This window comes from Mustela nigripes, chromosome 7, assembly GCF_022355385.1.
Source record: "Mustela nigripes isolate SB6536 chromosome 7, MUSNIG.SB6536, whole genome shotgun sequence".
NCBI classification, from domain to species: Eukaryota; Metazoa; Chordata; class Mammalia; order Carnivora; family Mustelidae; genus Mustela; species Mustela nigripes.
In genome coordinates, this window is record NC_081563.1 from 104,931,633 (window position 1) to 104,952,621 (window position 20,989).

A 20,989-nucleotide genomic window follows, 5' to 3' on the forward strand; every position below is an offset into this window, starting at 1 on the left:
TTTAGGGATCAATTTAGGCAGAAATTTAATGGAGGCAGGTGGAAAGTTGAAATTGAAAAGAGAACGAGAAGCCAGGGCTGTATTTAAGCACTTTCTAATCATCCAAAAAAAAAAAAAGAATACTTGATCTTACACACACAGGAAGGGATTGGGGAAAGAAAAGTCCAGAAACTGGGTATCTGGCCAGAAAGACAGAGAGAACACTTGGAAAAGGAAGTTTCACTTAAAAACCAACAAGAACTTTGTTTCAAAGTCATCAACACTCAGAGCAAATGCCCTATTGAGTGAAAAGAAACCTAAGATCTTTAAGTCTGAGGCAGAATTAAATGGGAATTGGGTGACCATTAGTGCACTTGGTGAACTTTATCTGGAGTCTATCAAGTAATCAGAACATATTTAGTTGACTATGGTTTCCAGGCCAGCCAGTATAATAGAACAAATAATATGCAACAAGCAAAAAACAGCAGCCTACTTCAGCTGAAGCATGTCATTCGCCACTAGGCACACTCTTACTGGCTCTAGGTCTTGAAAACCGAAAGCTCTCCCAAGTAACAGACAGAATTAAGAAGGAACTGAAAGATGGAGAGTTTAAATACCGGGAGAAGAAATACAGAGATACTTTTTTTTTTACCTTTTTAAAAAGACAAAGACAAATGCCTCCGTAAAAACATTCCCAGGGATAAAGGTTACACACTCCTCATTCAAATTCATTTCCAAAAAAGAATGTAATCATTTAAAACTTCTGTAATTTAAGACACTTCAGGTTTATTCTTAAAATATAGTAGAAAATCATTACTTAGAACTCAACTGGTATGAAAATATTTGTATGAATCTTGTTTTTTTAATGCCATACATAAAGTTAATACATCAGTTTTCAAATGAGTGCTGATGACAAAGTCAGTACCACAGTCCCCTTTAGGTAGACTAAAAAACCTAGGACACAGAATTGAAATGGTTCACTGAGGCAAGCCAGCAAGACAAAAGCCCATTTGCTATTCAACTTTCTCTTTCTCTAGAAGTTCAAAGCACTGCTCTTCACTTTTACTTTTGTTATAAAGGGGAAATTACTGTCAATTTTTGGACATATTTCTCTTTTTCTGGTTGTTCTAAGGAATACAGAGACTAGGGTTAACTGAAATTCAGAGCAGTACCTAAAACTATAACAGCTACCAAGGAGTAGAAAGAAAAATAGATAGTAAAGATGAAAAAAGTAAAATCTCCCCTCTCCTCCTAAACATTAATAAAATCTTAAACCTGTTACCTTAGATTCAGAAAATGATTCAGTCTTCCTACCCCCAAAACTCCAGCTCCCCACCCTCCCCAGAATAGAGTGGACAAATATCAACAGCAAAAGTAAAAGTTTTAAGTCTCCTGGAGTGGGTGAGAAGGAGGAGGAGGGGGTCATTACACATTCTCTGTGAAAGAAGACAAAGCCAGATCCACATTCCAGGGAAATCTGTCTGGTCCGAGTTTTTCCTTAAATACAGATCGGCCTGTCACTAAGCCAGGCTCTGTAATCTTCCCAGGCTGCCACTGCTAGGGAAGCCAGGAATCCCTTCTAATTAATCAAGCCCTCCCAACAAAAATTTTCCCACCCACAATAAAGTAGATTGGGGGGAGGGGAAGCAGCAGAGCAGGCTTTGTAGCCAAAAGAATTCTAGACTTTGGTGTAATACCTAACTAATCCAAGAAAACAGATGCAGGAAGCAGAGGAAATGATCTACAAACAGAGACAGACAATGAGGTAGGAACCTTTCAAAGTACTGCTTTGCTGGAACCCGAGCTGAAAACTTTAAACCCTAAGATGTAATTATTACCGGGAGTGAGACCTGGCAGCATTACATACTTTCAAAAATAACTTTAAAGCAGGGGATGGACCCATAAGCTTTTCAGAGGCAAACACCATATATTCTGATTTGACAGTTTTGACCATAATTCCTTATTCAAATTTATTTTCTTATTTCTTTACTTATTTCCTCTTACTAAAACTAAAACTTCTTACCAAAACATGGATAAAAGTCCATGATTAATACAGTTTATGACCACTTCTTGTTTCCACTTGCAAAGGAAATGGCCTTGTTTTGGCCTTGCTAATTTACCCACCCTTGCTGCCAGTTTAACCCCTAGGTAACTTCGCTGAAAGCCTACTCTGACAGGGGGCAAGATGGATGCACAGATTCAGACCTATGGTGTCCAATACAGCTGCTACTGGCCATGTGTGCTTCCTGAACACCTGAACTGTGGCCAGCAGGAAGTGAGATGTGCTTTAAAAGGTCGATTTATACACCTAAACCAGAATTTACAGATATTTCAGACTTTGCAGGCAATGAGATCTTTGTTACTACTATTCAACTCTGCCACCATAGCATAGAAGGAGCCAGAGACAATTTGAAAACAAAAAGGAGCGGCTGCAATCCAATAAAACTTTATTTACAAAAATAAGCAGCTAGTCTGTGGGATATAATTTGTTGGCCCCTGACCCCTCAACAGTATATAATTTCGGAATTTCTAAAATATTGGGGTGGGCGCAGAGCTAGAATTAAGATCACTAAGGAAACTTGGGGACATATGTGTCAGCTGTCACCACTACACCGGACTGAGAAAGGAGTTATGGAAGTATAGGACTTATCTCCCTGCCACAAGTTGTAGTGACCCAGAAGTCAAGAGACCCTGAAAGCTGTGGTTCCAAGGACTCTGTCATCTCATTCACTGCTGCCATTTCCTGGAATTCTGGCCCAGGAGACAATTATAAGAAAAGTTCAAGGACAGGGACATAGCAGTTTTGTTTTGTTTTGTTTTCCTTTTTTTGGTTTGGATTTTTTTTTTTTTTTTTTTTTTTTTTTAGGGCCCTCTTACAGGCAGGAAGGTCAAAAGACTTTTCTGCATTTGAAGAAGGATAAGTGGGGCGCCTAGGCGGCTCAGTCAGTTAAGTGCCTGCCTTCAGCTAAGGTCATGATCCCAGGATCCTGGGATCAAGCCCCACCTCTGGTTCCCTGCCCAGCAGGAAGCCTGCTTCTCCATCTGCCTCTGCCTGCAGTTCTCCCTGCTTGTGCTCTCTTTCTCTCTGTGTCTGTCAAAGGAGTATTTAAAAAAAAAAAAAAAGACAACTTAAAAATTTTTTTTTAAAAATGAAGAAAGATAAGCTGTTTGCATGGATAATTAATACCATTCCAAGGAAAGTCTCAGAATAAACAACTGAGATGCAAATGGAAAACTATTTGGTTTTCATCTGGTTTTCTATTACTTTAGAAACCATGCTCTAATCAAGTATTTTTCAATCCAGTACATGCATCTATAAGAAAATTTGCTAAGATTAATTCCTTTTAAACTTTACTTACTCATTTAATTACTGATTATATTGATATATATATATATACACACAGATTAAAATGCCTTATCAAAAATAGGCCTCCTCTGCCCTATCCTGTCACCACCCTCTCCAGCTCTCATCAAGAGCAACGACACTGAAAACTTCAGCTATTTGATCTGGTATTTACTATCATGTTTCTAAATACTATGTTATTACTACCAATTTCTTATTATTTTAATTTTACATACTTTCTACTGAAAATGAAGACAATGCTTACAACCCACCACCCACACATTGCCTTCCCCAGCCTTCCAATATCTGGAGTTGACAACATGAAATGTACATTCTGTTCCAAACTGAGCCAGGTAGGGTATGTACTATGCTTACTGTCCAAACTTGCACAAGAAAGGAAGGGTTGTTTCATTTTTCTTTTGTTTAGTTTCCCATATTCTTATCACTAAATCATTCCCTCACTCTCTGACAGACCTAAGAAAAACTCCTCTCCACTTTCAAATACATGAGGTATTTCATCCTTTCATTTCCTGTTGGAGACATCTTTCATGGAACTCTTAAGTCCCGTGCCAATTGGACTGGTTGCTTTCTAGGCAGGACACACTGCTGATCACCATGGGATTTGCTCAGGCACTCACCTGCAAGATTTCCTATTTCCCAGACCCTATAATTCACTCCTTCTCTGTTTACTCCCTCACTTTGGAACACCACATTCTTCCTAAAATAGGGTACATTAGAAGGAAATTTTTTTTAGATTTTTGCATCTCTGAGAATGTCTCTGTTCTGCTTTACCTGTCACATGGCTAAAATTAAAAACACAAGAAACAAGTGTTGGCAGGCGTGTGAAGAGAAAAGAACCCTTGTATTCTGCTGGTGGGAATGCAACCAGTATAGCCACTGTGGAAAACAGTATGGAGGTGCTCAAAAAATGAAAAAATAGAATTACCAGATGATCCAGTAATTCCACTACTGGGTATTTACCCAAAGAAAACAAAAACACTATTAGTAAATATCAGATTACTCACTTACTAACTAGTAAAAAAAATTAGATTATTACAAAATTAACAAACCTGATCTAAATGACATATAGTTCAATGTACCTGATGACCATCACATTTTTCAAATGTTTATGGAATACTTTCCAAAACAGACAAAGGAATTGTGCCAAATAAGAAAATGATTAGAAAATTTCCAAATACTTAGAAACACTATACATTTCAATAACCCAGTGATCAAAAATGGCTTCACAGGGGCACCTGGGTGGCTCAGCAAGTTAAACATCTGACTCTCGGTTTCACTTCAACTCATGATCTCAAGGTCATGAGATGAACCCTTGCATTGGCCTCCCTGCTTAGGAATCTCTCTCTCCTTCTCCCTCTGCTCTCTTTCTCTCTCCGAAAGAGAAAAAAAAAAAAAAGAATGAAATCACAGTGACAATTAGAAAATAATGTTTCTTTGAAAAACAAAATCTCTACTTAAACTGCATCTCTAACAAAACAAGACGAATAAAATTAAAGCAGTAAACATTGGAAGAGAAAAATTTATAGCTTTCAGTGATATACTGGAAAAGAAGAATTGCTCAAATTCCATGATTTAAGCTCCCGCCTTAAACTGGACAGAGAACAGCAAATTTGCTCAAAGAAAATATAAGGGAGAAAATTTTTTAATCCATAAAATAGAAAACAAGTACACTACAGGGGAAAAAAAAAAAGCCAAAAAAAGATGGTTCTCTGTTTGAAAAGACTCCTAATTAAACAAACCCCTAACAGTACTAATAATTGCTTTGCTGGAATTGCAAATCAAAAACCATTATCGCCTTATCCCTGCTAGAATGGCTACTATCAAAAAGACCAGAGATAAGGAATTCGGGTGAGAACATGGGGAAAGGGGAACCTTGGCTGGTGCATGATTGGTGGAAATGTAAACTGGTGGCAGACACTATGGAAAATAGTATGCAGCTTCCTCAAAAAACGAAACACTGAACTACCATGCGATCTAACCATTTCATTTCTGGGTATACACCCAAGGAAAATGAAATCACTATCTCAAAGAGGTATGTGCACCCCACGTTCATTGCAGAATTACTCACAAAAGGCGAGACAGGGAAACAACCTAAGTGTCCATTGATGGATAAATGAATAAAGAAAATGTGGTATAAATACACAATGGAGTATTATTTAGCCATTAAAAAAAAGGAAATCCTCTGTTTGTGACAAATGCATAGACTTTGAGGGCATTATACTAAGTGAAACAAGTCAGAGAAAGACAAATACTATATGATCTCACTAATATATGGAATCTAAAAACTTCAAACTCAGAAAGAGAATAGAATAGTGGCTGCCAGGGGATAAGGGGTAGGGAAAATAGATGTCAGTCAAAGGGTATAAACTTCCAGTTATAAGATGAGTAAGTTCTGGGGACCTAACATATAGCATGGCGATTACAGTTAACAATACTGTACTGTATCCTAGGAAGGTGCTACAAGAGTCAAGCTTTAATGTGTGCACCATAGAAATAACAAAATGGTAATTACATGAAGTAAAGGATGTATTAACCTTACTCTGGTAAACATTTCTCCACATAGGTTTATCAAATCACCGCATTGTGTACCCTGACCTTACACAATATTATATGTCAATTATATCTCAATAAAGTGGGGAAAAGGGAGACAAAAAAAATCACCCTGTTGGAAGGTATGAGCCTGGCAGTCAGCATATGTGGGAGCAAGGACAGCAGAGAGCTAGGATCCTAATGCCCAAAAGGGGCAGAAGAGAAAGGAGAGGTCAGAAGGAACTCATCCCAGTTAAGCCCAGAGCTGTAAGAAACTTCAGCCTCTGTTCCTTGTATAATGCTTCACACATAAGCACTGGATTTATAGGTATCTCTGTAATACTCTATGATATTTCATACAGGTAAGTCTGTCCATAATTTCTTGGAGTAGGAACTATTCCATAGAACTTTTTCCTTCATTCTCTTGATAAACTGTGACCTTCATGAAAATGGCAACTAGAAGAAAAAAAATCACTGCTTGCCATCCAAGGAAAGCGATGTGGAAGCTTGCCATCCATCCAGGGCTTTAGCAGGAGGGAAGGGAAGGGAAAACAGCAAGGAAAATCCTAGAAAACACTAAAAACACCAACCTTATACCAGACTCTTTCGTAGGTTGCAAAGTTGTACTACCCACAAGGTGGTGGAATCCCAAGCCATGAAATTAATGTGAAGCCTGGTCCAAAACCACTGAAATGCCAGTGGCTCCAGCAGAAATAAACTTGAAACTGCTCAACTGCACTAGAATGTGTGTGTGTGTGTGTGTGTGTGCGCGCGCGCATACACATGCACACACGTGAATGTGCACACAATGCACGTGTAGGATGTGACTGAAAATGAGCACACAATTAAAAATTACACACATGAATAATCCAGCAATTTCGATCACCAATTTATTCCACACTTAGTATATAATAATAGAAATAACAGAACAGTCTACAAGAGACTATGAAACAAATTACTTTATTACTATTATTAAGATTTTATTTATTTATGTGATAGAGAGAGACAGCAAGAAAGGGCACACAAGCAGGGGGAGTGGGAGAGGGAGAAGCAGGCTTCCTGCTGAGCAAGGAACCTGATGCGGGGCTTGATCCTAGGACCCTGGGATCATGACCTGAGCTGAAGGCAGATGCTTAATGACTAAGCCACCCAGGTGCCCTGAAACAAATTACTTTAAAATTATAAAGAAGATAAAAGGATGTGGAAATATATTTTTAAAATAGGATAAGCATATAAAAAAAAAGGACTGGTAGAATTTGAATTTTAAAAAAAACACAAATTCTCAGCTGAAAAACATAGTCACGAAAAATAAACACGTTGAAGAGTTGATTAAATACAGATTAAATAGCAAATTAAATCCAGATGAGAAGATATTAATGAACTGGAAGATGTGTAATAAACAGCACTCTGAATGCAACACAGAGACACAGGATGAAACAAGAAAAGGCAAATGGCCAAGCAGCACTCATGCAAGCCTACTTGAGCATTCGTCAGAGAGGGCACATGATGTTGGCATCGGTAGCAGGTATGCAGATCCCCCGCTGCCCATGACACCCTAGGCCAGCACAGACAATCTAGCAAGAAGGATGTCACACATTCAGAATGGGGTCCCAGTGTTTGGGTTGTGGGGCTTTTTAAGGTGCATGTTTCGGGAAGCACTGGCCCACTGCCTGTGTGATCAGAGGCATCACACAGCTTGTGATGCATACAAGCTTCCATATAATGTGCCAGAACGCTGTCTATCTCCCTAACTGCTAATCTGATACTCAGGACTGGAGGAACTCCCCTGTCTGGTGTGATCTAGGAGCTAAGTTCCAGGCCTTGCTGGTGTGGCCAGCTGTGAGATGGGGCAATACGGTAGCCAAATCTGCCCCATCAGTGTGTATGGCTTCGAAATCAAGAGACTCCTCTCCAGCATCATGAGGCACCTCAGGTCCAAAATCTGTGGTTGATCAGAACTGTCTGGCCTACTGGGCCACTGCCAGTTTTGGCAGAGCTTTGCACACAGCCTGTCGGGGCTCGGTCTCGGTCAGGCTAATATATCACCCTCACAGCACAGAAGAAACTATTACATGAAACTACCCAGAAAACTCAGTATAAGAGTTCCAAAAGAAGAGAACAGAGACGATAAAGCACGGTACCTGAAGAGACCATGGTTGAGATTTTCCAAAACTGATTAAAAAAAAAGACTTGTATCTTTCAAATAAAGATGCACATGCATCCCAAGCCAGATAAATAAAGTCTATGGCTTGAGGCTTCATAATCAAATTGTAAAACATCAAAGCCAAAAACAAAATTTTAAGAGCAGCTAGAAGGAAAAAAGCCGATAACCAAGATAACCAAGAAAGAAATCACAGTGAGGCAGGAGAGAAACTTCTGTGGTTACTAGTCTCCACAGATGTGCCCTCACAATCTTTGCTTCCCTGTGGGCACATGGCTGCTTCTTACATCAAAAGCTGCAGCTTCCCCTGGGCTGGGACCTTTGAGTGCTCTAACCAACAGAATGTAGTATGAGTGCCAAGTGAGACTTCTGAGCCCAAGCCTTCAAAGAACTGGCAAGTTATCTTCTTTCCTGTAGCAACTCTTGTCCGGGGACACCATCCCTCAAACTCAGCCACCATGCTAGGAGAAGCCCAAGCCAGACAAATCAGCCATGTGCATGAGAACTGACAGGCAACAGTAACAGCCCCTGGTGAGGTCCCCAGCCACGGCCAGTGTGAAGTGACAGCCATGCAAGCATGTCATCTTTGACATTTCCACTGAACTGGGCTCCCAGATAATTGCAGCCCCGACCACCATCAAAGACAGAAATGACCCAAATGATCCCAGGCAACCTACACAATCACAAGAGAGAATAAAATGGCTTATGTTTTAAGCTACTAAATTTTTTTTTTTAAAGATTTTATTTATTTATTTGACAGAGAGAAATCACAAGTAGACGGAGAGGCAGGCAGAGAGAGGAAGGGAAGCAGGCTCCCTGCTGAGCAGGGAGCCCGATGCGGGACTCGATCCCAGGACCCTGAGATCCTGACCTGAGCTGAAGGCAGCAGCTTAACCCACTGAGCAACCCAGGCACCGCTAAGCTACTAAATTTTAAAGGTGGTTTTAAACAACAGTCGGTAACTACAAAGTTTCTCAGTTGCTGTAAGAGATTCCAGAAAACAATGGAAAAGCATCTTCCAAATGCCAAGGAAAAATAATGCTCAACCTAGATTTCTATAACCAACCTTCCAGATTTAAGACAAAAATATATTTTTTTAGAAAGAAATGATGAAATTTCACCACTTATAACCTCTCATAAAAAGAAATACTACAGAACACATGGATAAGCAATGAAATTTATTAATACGGTGTATGTCTAATAAGCCAGGACTCAGTAAAACTAAGATATAACTACAATACTAAGTAGTATCTGATCTGGTTAACTATGGTAATATGTCTGTTTCGATGTTGTAAATGTACTTAATATAACACTAGCACAGAAAAAATGTCCTCAGCACCCAGCGTAGGTGAAGGCATCTTAGGCGCCTCATAGTCACTATTTATCAATTCTTCCCCTCTCCTTTCCCATACCCTTCACACATAGTTCTCCCATCTCCCCACAATGGAGGTCTCAGCCCCAGCCACCAAGGGACAGAGGAGAGATGCTTACAAAAAGAAAATAAAAGAGGGCAGCGAGGCAAGAGACCTCTCTCCTGGCATTCACCCACCTGCAGCATTCACTGCCTAACTTCATTTCTATCTGCTTTGTCATCATCCAAAATCATGTCCCAGACATACATATGAGAATGACAGTTTTTAACATTAAGGACCAAGCTATGACCCAAAGGCATTTTACAGAAGACTTGAGGCAAGAAACCCCCATAACCATATGAACTATTTCCCCCCCAACTCTTAATATACAAATCTTCAATAACCTACTTCAACTTTTCAGTAAAGATATTAAAGAGTAGAAAGCAAGTTCAGAGCTTCAACTGTCAGTGAACACAGAACTCAATTATATTAGAAGATGATTAACCATTTTAAAGACTATTAAGCACTACTTACTTTAATGGCAAATTTCTTTGACTCCATGGCTTATTGATTCCAGAGTAATTACGGACCTTTAATAGAAGAAAAAAGTTTATAAGTAGGTATATCAAAACCTCTATTTGGGTAATAGATAGGAGAAAGTTTGGCTGAATAGCCAAGTAACAGTAAGTAGTTGCAAGATGTAGACTTACTTAAAACTAGTCTTAAAAATATATTGTTATCGGGGGCTCTGGATGGCTCAGTCAACAAAGCATCTGACTCTTGATCTCAGCTCAGGTCTTGATCTCTGGGTCATGGGTTCAAGCCCCACACTGGGCTGCATGGGAGTGGAGCCTACTTTTTATATATATACATTATTGAAATATATAGATAAATATTGAATTAGCAACTGAAAACCCACCAACAAAGGAAAGCACAGGCTCAGATAAATTCTATCAGATATTTAAAGGGAGTAGACCACTGGGGCACCTGGTTGGCTAAGTCGGTTAAGTGTCAGACTCTTGGCTGTGGCTCAGGTCATGACATCAGGATTGTGAGACTAAGCCCTGCCTTGGGCTCCACGCTGGGCATGGAGCCTGCCTAAGATTCTCACTCTCCCTCTGCCTTTGCCACCAAAAAATCATAAGAGTTAATACATTTATAGTACCTTATTGTGGGTTGTTTTTTTTTAATATTTTATTTATTTGAGAGAGAGAGAGAGAGAGAGCACAGGTAAGGGGAGCTAGCAGGCAGAGCAAGAGGGAGAAGCAGGCTTCCCGCTGAGCAAGGAGCCTAATGCAAGGCTTGATCCCAGGATCCTGGGATCGTGACCTGAGCTGAAGGCAGATGCTTAACTGAGCCACGCAGGCGCCCAGTACAGTATTGTATTTATTGAAAAAAAGTCCATGTATAAGTAGACCCCACACAATCCAAACCTCTATCATTCAAGAGTCTACTCCCTTTTAATATGCTCAGCCAGACCAACTGCTCTCTTTCACCCTTGCAGAAATGTGGGGAATTATTTTTTGGAGAGATTAAGACAGAGGTTCTGTTCTGGAAAACACTGGGCACAGTATAAAGTATGGCAAACCCTACTGTAATAAGGGAAAATTAAGGAAACATTTACAAATTGATATCTTCCCCAACCCACATGTCCCTTACGATGGTTAATATTATGGGTTGACTTATCAGAGCTAAGGGGATGCCCAGAAAACTAATAAAACATTTCTTCTGGGTATTTCTGTGAGGGTTAAGAAATCAGCATTTGAATTGCTGCATTTCAGTAAAGCCAATGGCCCTCCCAGTGCAGGTGGTTACAATGCAATCCACTCAGGGCCCAAATGGAACAAAAGGTACAGGAAGGGTGAATTCAAAGTCTTTGTTTGAATTGGGACACCCATATTCTCCTGCCCTCTCCTGCCCTCAGACCTAAGGAGGTCTTTGGACTGAGAATGAATTACACACGGGCTTTCCATGTTCCCCAGCGGGCAGACAGTGGATTATGGGACTTCTCAATCTCTGTAATTTCATGAGCCAATTCCTGTAATAATTATATATACCTTCCATTGGTTCTGGGTCTCTGGAAAACCTTGTCTAATACACCCCTCTCTCCTGCTTAGCCTCTCCAAATAGGAGACTAAAGCTATTCAGGGATTGGACTAACCCAAAAGGTAGGATCTCTGACATCAGAGATTCCCCAAGAAACAGCCTCAATGGATGGCTCTAAAGGGAAGCAAACACCCACAAGCCTCACATCTGCATGGAGAACTGTCTTCCATCTTTTTAATACCCAACTCTCAAATACAAGTGAACAACCAGGAATCACCTGCCATCTAAGGAAAGACTCTATCAAACAGCAACTCTATAAAACGAACAGCAAAGAAACTACTTGGCCCAAACCAAAACTGTGCAGGGAGAAGGAAACCATTTTTTAAGAAACTACCATTGTTATCAGGGAGATAGGAGATATTGCAACCATAAAGCAATAAACACTATTATAAAAAATAAGAAATTTTCAGAAAACAACAAATTAAAATGATAGCTGAAATAAAAAACAAGTTCTGGAGTTCAGTTAAGTCATTCAGAAACTTCAGCGAAAATAAAAAAGATGAAAAATAAGAGAGAATAAATTAAAAATTAAAGGACCAGCATAGAAGGGCTCACACACGAAAGTTAGGATGGAAACATCTCATATTAGGGCATATAACACAGTAAAACATCAGGCATTGGAGATTAAAAAAAAAACAAAAAATTTTAAAAAGAGGGTGGGAGGTAGATGGAAGGGGTGGTGAGTGAATGTTTGGCTCCAAATGGCTCAAAGCAATTCCAGAGACTAAAAGACAATAGAGAAGTATCTTCAAAATTCTAAAGAAAATTGTTTCCAACCTCCAATTACATTTAAACATGAAGGGGAGGGGACATTTTAGACATGCAAGGTCTTAAAAAATTTAAATCCCATGTATCCTTTCTCAGGAAGCTTAACTAAAGATGTACTTCACCAAAATGAGGAAATTAACCAAGAAAGAGGAAGATAAAGGAAACAGGAAGGCCAAGATCGGCAAAGGCAGAGGAAATCCTAGGATCTGGTGAAAGCAGATCCCTCCCTGCATGAGATCATGGGCCAGACCAGGAGAGAACCATGAGTGGGGTCTACAGCAGTATCCGAGTCTCCAAGAGATGCATCTCCAAAAGTATCTGCAAGCACGCAAAGTTGACTTTAGACAACTGGTAGAGAATCTGAGATTGAATTAGAACAGGAACACGGAAAGCTAGGCAACCAAATAATAACAAGGCAATTACTGATCCCAGGATAAACAAAAATTGTGCAGAAAATAAAGAGTACTTCATACATAGCTCAATCACAGCAAGCATGTGTAGTCATGACAACAAACCCTAAATTTTGATCTAAGCAATGTCATGTTTACAGCAATATTACGAGGATGGAGAATATGTGTGTCTGTGCAACCTGCATGGCAAGGGTATGGGGTTAAACTGAGCAAGAGCTCCCTTGAATGCTAAGGGGGATGTTTCAGAAGCAAAGCCTACAATCAATATAAAACAGTAACAACCGCCACAGCAATAGTAATAATAAAGCAGAAACGCAGCAAGCAATTTAGTGATATGGACCCAATAGTTAAGTGCTAAACTTGGCACCAACATGAAGAGCAAGATGAAGACAGCTGCTCTGGAGGAAAGAATGAAGTGAAAAGGATGCCACAAGTCACAAGCCTTGTACATGAACTATTTGCCCATTTCAACTGTGTGCACAGATGTTAGAGCACCACTGTACAAAAGAAAAACAGAATGCAAGCTGCAGATGTACTTTTCAATTTTCTAGCAGTTGCAGTTAACAAAAATGTAAACAGAAATGGAGGAAATTAATTTTAACAATTTTAATATTTAATTTTATTTAATAAAATAATTTCAATAATAAATATTTTTATTTAAATAAAATGCGGTAATCCACCGCATTACCATTTCAGCATGTAATCACTATAACAATATTTACATTCTTAGTGTTTTACCTTACTCTTTGAAAGCAAATATATCGGGTCTATATTTTCTATTTCCAGCACATCTTAATTTGGATTGGCCACATGTCAAGTGTTTGACACCCATGGTCAGTGGCTACCACAACAGACAGTACAGTTGGAGTGTGCTTAGTTTCATTACAAGAAAAGCACTTATTTATGTGTCCCAGATTACTAATTTAAAAAACAACAATAGTAATACCTAATTCAAAATTATCAAAAGGATTAAATAAAATGATATATGAAAACCCCCTACACAACCTTTGTAAACACCAGGCCCTTGATAAGTATTAACTACTTAGGCAATGATAATGATTTAAAATCGGATGATTTTTTTTTTTTTCAAAATGTGATAACCTTTGATTCTACTTTTTTTTTTTTTTAAGATTTTATTTAGTTAATTGAGAGAGAGAGAGACAGAGAAAGCACAAGTGGGAGGAAGGGGCACAGGGAGAAGCAGACTCCCTGCTGAGTGCGAAGCCCCACAACCCCAGATCATCCCGGAGCTTGATCATGACCCAAGCCAAAGTCAGACACTTAACCAACTGAGCCACCCAGGCACCGCTGATTCTTTTTTTTTTTTTAATGGACAAAAACATCTTTATTCAAACCCCAAATCACTCCAATTAGTCATTTCTATTCTCTGAATGATGCAGTACATATGATTTAGAAAAATTCTGGAGGACATTCACCAAGTAACCCCATTTAGAAATAGGTGTAAATGGAAAAAATAAGTTCCTAGAGAATAAGGAACATGTGTTTGAAAACAACACTTATAAAAGCTGCCCTGAAAACTTGAGGTAGATGTTTACGCTATCTGAGAGCTGATAAACACAAAACTGATCCCCCTAAATATACTAAATTAGGTTTGAATCACTTTTGCCAAGAATTTAGGGGATCCCTCATTGGAGGGTGCTTAATTGCTCCAGCTGACAGAGATAAGGGGGACAGAGTTTTGTCAGCAAGTACCCAACCAAGCTGAAGCATGTGATCAAATTATTTTTTAATTACACACTCATTTTCCCACCTGTCCTTCCCTTCCTGAAGGACAGGTGGACCACAGGGGAGGCTGCAGCCAGGCTTTCAAACCATATCTGCCATTAGATTATGGGCCATATTACAGTGAAGGTTACATTTTTCAACTCACAATAAGGTTCCAATATTCATTCTTAAAGCACTCATTTTTTTTTTCTTTTTACTTTTATCAGTAAAGCAAGAGTAGTTGCATTTTTTAAAGGACTGGATTCTTCAAAAAGTAGCATCAAAGCCCAATCTCAAAGATATGATCTGTAGGAATCTAGGACCAAATAGTATATGTTTTTATATAATATGGCCCACTAATGTAAAAATAGGCCACATGGGGAAAGGGAACTATATTGTACATTTTGCTTATGTATTTTCTCTTAATTCCCTTCACCTATTTGATATTTTTACATTTTGCTTATTTTTAATCCATCGTTTAACATCATGTGGCATTCTGCCTCTCAATGTATATAATTTTTTTTGTTTCCACAATGTTTGGAGGTTCAAAAAGTCACAACTTTAGGATTAAGAGAGACCTCACAAACTATCTACTCTCAGTCCTGCCATCTATTCCCCTAGAGAGTATACTTGTCAGATCAGGCCAGGGTCTCACAGCTGAGAGTCAAGGGCGAGAAAAGTATCTTGTCAACTCAGCTGAGAGCAAACTAAGACCATCTGTCCACTGCAGAACTGCCAAGGTCGATTGTTAACTGGACTGTCAAAGTATGTGTACCCTCCCTCCCTCAACAACCCCTGCCCCCTTGATTCCCACCACGAAGCCACAAGATTCCAACAGAGTAAGATTTTTTTTTTAAGATTTTATTTATTTATTTGACAGACAGAGATCACAAGTAGGCAGAGAGGCAGGCAGAGAGAGAGGAGGAAGCAGGCCCCCCGCTGAGCAGAGAGCCCAATGCGGGGGCGCCCCCAACAGAGTAAGATTTTAAATAGAGCTACATGAGTGGTGGTTTTCTCCTGCTAATGAAAGAGGAAGGAAGTCTACACTTGAGGAAACGTGGTCTGAATGACTTTAACATACCATTGTGCTAGGTGACATGGCACATATCTTCATAAACAACAACAACAAAAAAGTCCACCAACATAAAGCCCAAAAACATATCTGGACAGTCAACTGTATAGACCTTGAGCCTGCAAATCTGCTGGTCATTTTAGAAAAGGAAGACATATTACCTTTGCTTCGTTACATCATTAGGGACTAGAAATGAGCTAAATGGTGAACTGAAATGGTCTGCTAACTCCCAAATACAGTAAAAGCCCTCTTATTCATCCTGGTAGGAACTGGTTCTCAAAGGTGAATAGCCCTCAGAGCACTGCTTGACACTAGAGGGTGCTCAAGAAATGTCTGCTGGATAAAGAAAAATATTCCAGATATAGGAGCTGGGTCATTTAACACACCCGACCATTTTATTTTTGCTGTTTTTAGGGAAATTTTCCAAAAAGTATATTGAATCTTTACAACTTTCATAAAAAAATACCCCATGGTGAATATTTCTTTGATACTCAGAAGAAAGTGATCCCCTATCAGCACACTGGGCAATACACAGATTAAAGGCCCTCTGAGCTGCTACTCAATGGTGGAGCCAGTGAGGGTTCTGCCCACTTTCCTAGGCTTTCCTTAAGCTGTCGGAGTGCCTGTCTTCCAAGGCTCCCTCTCTCCCCGCTAGGTTCTACAACTTCACTAGATAAGGCTAGAAACCTAATGGACCAAGTTTCCTGGGTTAATGGGTATTTTCCTAGCCTCTCTTACATGAATTTGCATGGACTTCAGTGTGAAGGTAATAAAATGGCTGTTACCTTAACTTTAGGGTTTCTGAAATGATGAAATGGCTGAGTCATGGAACTGTGCCCTTTGGATTTGAGCCTCAGCATTTCATTCTTTCTGCCTCTGCAGGACAAGGATGTTACACAGATGGATTCTCAAGTCTATCTATTGCTAAATCGTTGTGATCCAAAATCCAACAGTTCAAAGAACAAATAATACCACTTTACAAATCCCTACAGACAAGAGAAGAGGGAACTCGGCCCGCCCCCCTCAACAACTCATTATATGAAGTCCTGAGAGCAAAACCAGATGAGGGCAGTACAGGAAAAGAAATCACAGCCAATTCTACACATGACCATAGAGGCAAGAAACCTAAACAAAAAGAAGCAATCTGAATCTAACAACATTTAAACAATAGATGAGAACCAAGTAAGGTTTATCAGAAGAGTGCAAGGTTGGTTTAACACTAGAAAAATCACCATACTAAAAAATTAAAGTAGGAAAAAAACCCACATGATCATTTTAATAGAGGTAGGGAAAAAAAAAAAAGAACATTAGAAATCTGAGAAAAGAAATTTCTTAATCATAGGGGCACCTGGCTGGTTTAGTTAGAAGAACATGCAACTCTTGATCTCAGGGTCATGAGTTCAAGCCCCACACGGGTGTAGAGATTACTATATTATAAAGCAAACTTAAAAAAAAATTTCTTAATCATAAAAAGCTGTCTGCAAAGTATGTAACAAACATGCTCTTCATGACAAACCATTAAAAGCAATTTCTCCGAAAAAGGCAGAAAATGTCAATTTAAAAATATCTTTTAAACTAGCATTGACAAATATAAAATATCTTAGAATAAATTTACCTTTTTTTAATTTAACTTATTTATTTGTGAGAGAGAGAGAGTGCATAAGCAGGGGAAGCAACAGGCAGAGGGAGAAAGGAGGCCTCCTGCTAGGCAAGGGACCTGATCGGAATTCGATTCCAGGACCCTGGGATCATGACCTGAATTGAATGAAGGCAGACACTTAACCGAGTCACCCAGGTGTCCCTAGAAATAAATTTAATAAGAAATGTGGAAGACTTCCTCAAGTTGCTCTTCTAACTTAATGCAATTTTAAGCACAATCCTGAACAGGGAATCTGAGAGCAAAGAGGCCTAAAATACTTGTAAAGGAGAAGAGAAAAGAAAAAAAAAAAAAACAAAGGATATTTACCAGACAGAGCAAAACTACAGTGCTACAGTAAATAAAATAATATACTGGCAAAGGCGTAAACAGTCTAAAGGGACAGACCACACAGACTAGAAAACAAACCTCCATGCTTATGGGCATGGATGACAGAAGCAGCACTGCCGATCACAGTGGGAAATGAAGAGATTATTCATTCAATAAATTGTGGCTGAACAACTGTTTATCCATTTGGAAAAAGATGAAACTGAAGTACTATTTCACACAACACACAAAAATCGATTACAGATGGACTAAAAACTAAAATGTAAAAAAAACAAAACAAAAACAGAACCTCTTAGAAAATGTTTTCAAGAACTTAGGGTAAAGGAGGAGTTTTTCAACTGGATACAAAAAATGCAAACGGTTAAAAAAAAAGAATGGTAGATCTGACCATATTAAAATTAAAACTTCCCTACAGGCTGGATGAAAATAATCCGCAATTCACATATCCAACAAAAGTCTTAGAACTAGAACATATAAAGAACTCTCAAAACTCACCAATTAAAAAAAAAAATACAATCCAGTCAGAAAATGGGTGAAAGATATGAAAAGACATCTCACCAAAGAGGATATACAGATGATAAATAAGCACATGAAAAGATGCTCAACACTGTGAGCCATCAGAAAAATGCAAATAAAACTTCAATGAGATATCACTACATACCTACCAGAATGACAAATAGAAAACAGGGGGAACACCAAATGTTGATGAGGATGCGGGGAAAATGTATTTCTCATTGCCTGTGGGACTATTAAAGTGGTACAGCCACAATGGAAGAGAGACAGTTTTATTATAAAACTAAGTATGCACTTACCATATGACTCAAAAACTTCACTCCTGGGAGTTTATCTGAGAGAAATGAGAACTAGGCTCATATAAAAATCTTTATACAAATGTTCACAGCAAACTTTATTCATAATAGCCCCAAACTGGAAACAACCCAGATGTCCTTCAGGGGGTGAACGGTTAAACAGATGGCGGTATCTCTATACCATAGCGTATTACTCAGCAATAAAAAAGAATGAACAGGTGATACAGGTAACAAGTTGGATGGATCTCAAAGGAATTATGCTGCCTGGAGAAAAAAAAAAAGCCAATCTTAAAAGGTTATTTAATGTACGATTCCATTTATTAACATTCTTGAAATAACAAAATAATAGAAGTGAATAACAGATTAAAGGTTGCCATGGATTAGGAATGGGGGAGGGGTATGTGGCTTTACATAAACAGGTGGTAGGGAGGAGCCTATGGTAGTGGAGTTCTGTATCCTGACTGTGGTTGATGATGGTTACATAAATACATGTGATAAAATGGCACAGAACTAAATAAATACGTGTAAGACTGCTTAAATGTAATAAACTCTGTGTATTGTACCAATGTCAATTCTCTGGCTTTAATTGTTGCTCTACAAACATGCAAGATATGAGTACTGGGGAGGAACTGAGTGAAGGGTACACAGGACATTCCCCCCTTTTCGCCAACTTCCTATAAATCTCTAATTATTTCAAAATAAAAAGCTTATAAAAATTAACACTTCTATTCATCAAAATCCACAATAAAGAAATGAGGGGGGGTTGACAAGCTGGGAGAAGAAATTTATAAGACATAGAACCAGCAAAGGACGACATTCCAAAATTAAACAATCCAATAGAAAAATAGGCAAAGGCGGTACCCAGAACAAGATGCCCCTGTCTCCCAGCCAAGTCTACAGGTCGGGCAAGGTGATGGGGAGTGGAGATGGAAGAAATTTCCTGATCCTTTCTATTATTTATGCCTTTACAAGCACTGCACAGTAAACAATCATAACTCTTACCTCCTTTGGGAAGGTGAGGGTATGTCTCTCACTATTCTTTCTTAAAGTCTGGGAAGCATGAAGTCTAAATACAGAGAGACCATTTACAAGGGAATCTGGGGAAAGCACACACTTCTGCTCTCTTCTCTTACTTCAGGCACACAGCCATCATCTGGGACCAAACAGATGAAAGTCAAAGATGGACCCATCTGCCTTCCAGGAGAAGGAAAAATCATTACTTGGAGATGCCAAAAGTCCCAGACCCCAAAGAGCTAGTTATCATGAAGGTCCCCACAACCAGAGCACTTCTCTATCCCCAAAGCCATCACCGGAGCTAACTGAGCAGGAGTCCTCCAATCAGAACTGTTGACTGGGATCTCCCAACTTCTCAGGCCCTCCACCCACACCTCCATCTCACCACTCAGGCAACTCCACGGCCTCAGTACCCCCACACAGCCACCTCCACCATATGTCCTTGAACATGAAGCTCCCACTCTCCCCACTATCACCCATACAGACAGTCCTAGAGAATGTCCTCTTCCTCCCAAGGGAACTATCTTCCGAAATCCAACTCAGACACCACCTGCTCTGTGGAGACCTCTATAAATCTCTAGACTGAATAACTCTGCTCTGGGCCACATGGGCACCTCACACTGCCACTGCTATCATCTTAGCTCAGTAAATTACAAGTAACTCTCATCCTCAGTCTCTCTCCTCTGTCTGACTATATGTGTCTTGAGGACAAGGTCCATCTTCTTTGACACCTGGTGCATGGCACAGGTATGCATCAGAAATATGCTGACTTGGGGACGCCTGGGTGGCTCAGTCGGTTAAGCATCTGCCTGCAGCTCAGGTCATGATCCTAGCACGCTAGGATTGAGCCCCACGTCATGCTCTCTGCGCAGAGTGAGTCTGCATTTCTCCCTCTCCCTGTCACTCCCTCTGCTTGTACTCTCTCTGTGTCAAATAAATAAATAAAATCTTAAAAAAAAAAAAAGTTTGCTAACTTGAGCCTGTTGATGGTTCAAAATAAGGGGCTACAGACTTTTTTTTCTTTTAGATTTATACCTGTTTATCTAATAAATTCTTACTGTCCCCAAATCTCAAATTCCACATTAAGCTCTCTTAAAAAGAGGTCAAAGCACTCTGGACATATTTCAACACATAAATAACACTTAAGTTGAATGTATCACGCAGCCTAAGTTGAAAGAGTTATAATACACATAAACTTGTAAACAAAAGATCAAAGTGTTTCCTCTTAAAAATGGGCAACAGATCAGAGGTATTGTTAAAGTGTAGGTCATAAATGTGAGTTTTTCACTGTGTAATTTTGTTTTTAAAATACAGATATTCTAATATTCATTTGAATGGAAAAGGTATTTTTAACCTCTGTATTCATTCAATTTTAAATCTGGTAACATCCTGAGATTTTTCTAGACTTGCTTTACTAGTCATCATAAACACACACACACACGCACGCACTCACGCACGCACGCATCTTAAAAAACTACTTCCCTAGGCCTAAAGTTCAGTGCCCCGGGGTTTAGAGCATAACGTTAAGTATTGCTTATCAGGGGCACCTGGATGGCTAAGTTGGTTAAGCATCTGCCTTTGGCTCAGAGGTGATGATCCCAGAGTCTAGGATAGAAGCCCTGTGCCAGGCTCCCTGCTCAGTGGAGAGCCTGCTTCTCCCTTGCCAACCCTCAATTTGTTCTCTCTCTCTCAAATAAATAAATAAAATCTGTGGGG

At 39.4% G+C, this 20,989-nt stretch overlaps 1 protein-coding gene across 1 annotated transcript in view; it reads right to left on the bottom strand.

Annotated features, from left to right (window-relative positions):
* Nucleotides 1–20,989, bottom strand: part of SLX4IP (SLX4 interacting protein) — a 182,050-nt gene that overhangs the window by 153,128 nt on the left and 7,933 nt on the right. Inside the window, 1 exon segment of the mRNA XM_059406534.1 lies at nucleotides 9,920–9,975. Within this exon segment, the coding sequence (XP_059262517.1) occupies nucleotides 9,920–9,946 (27 nt within the window). The 5' untranslated portion in view covers nucleotides 9,947–9,975.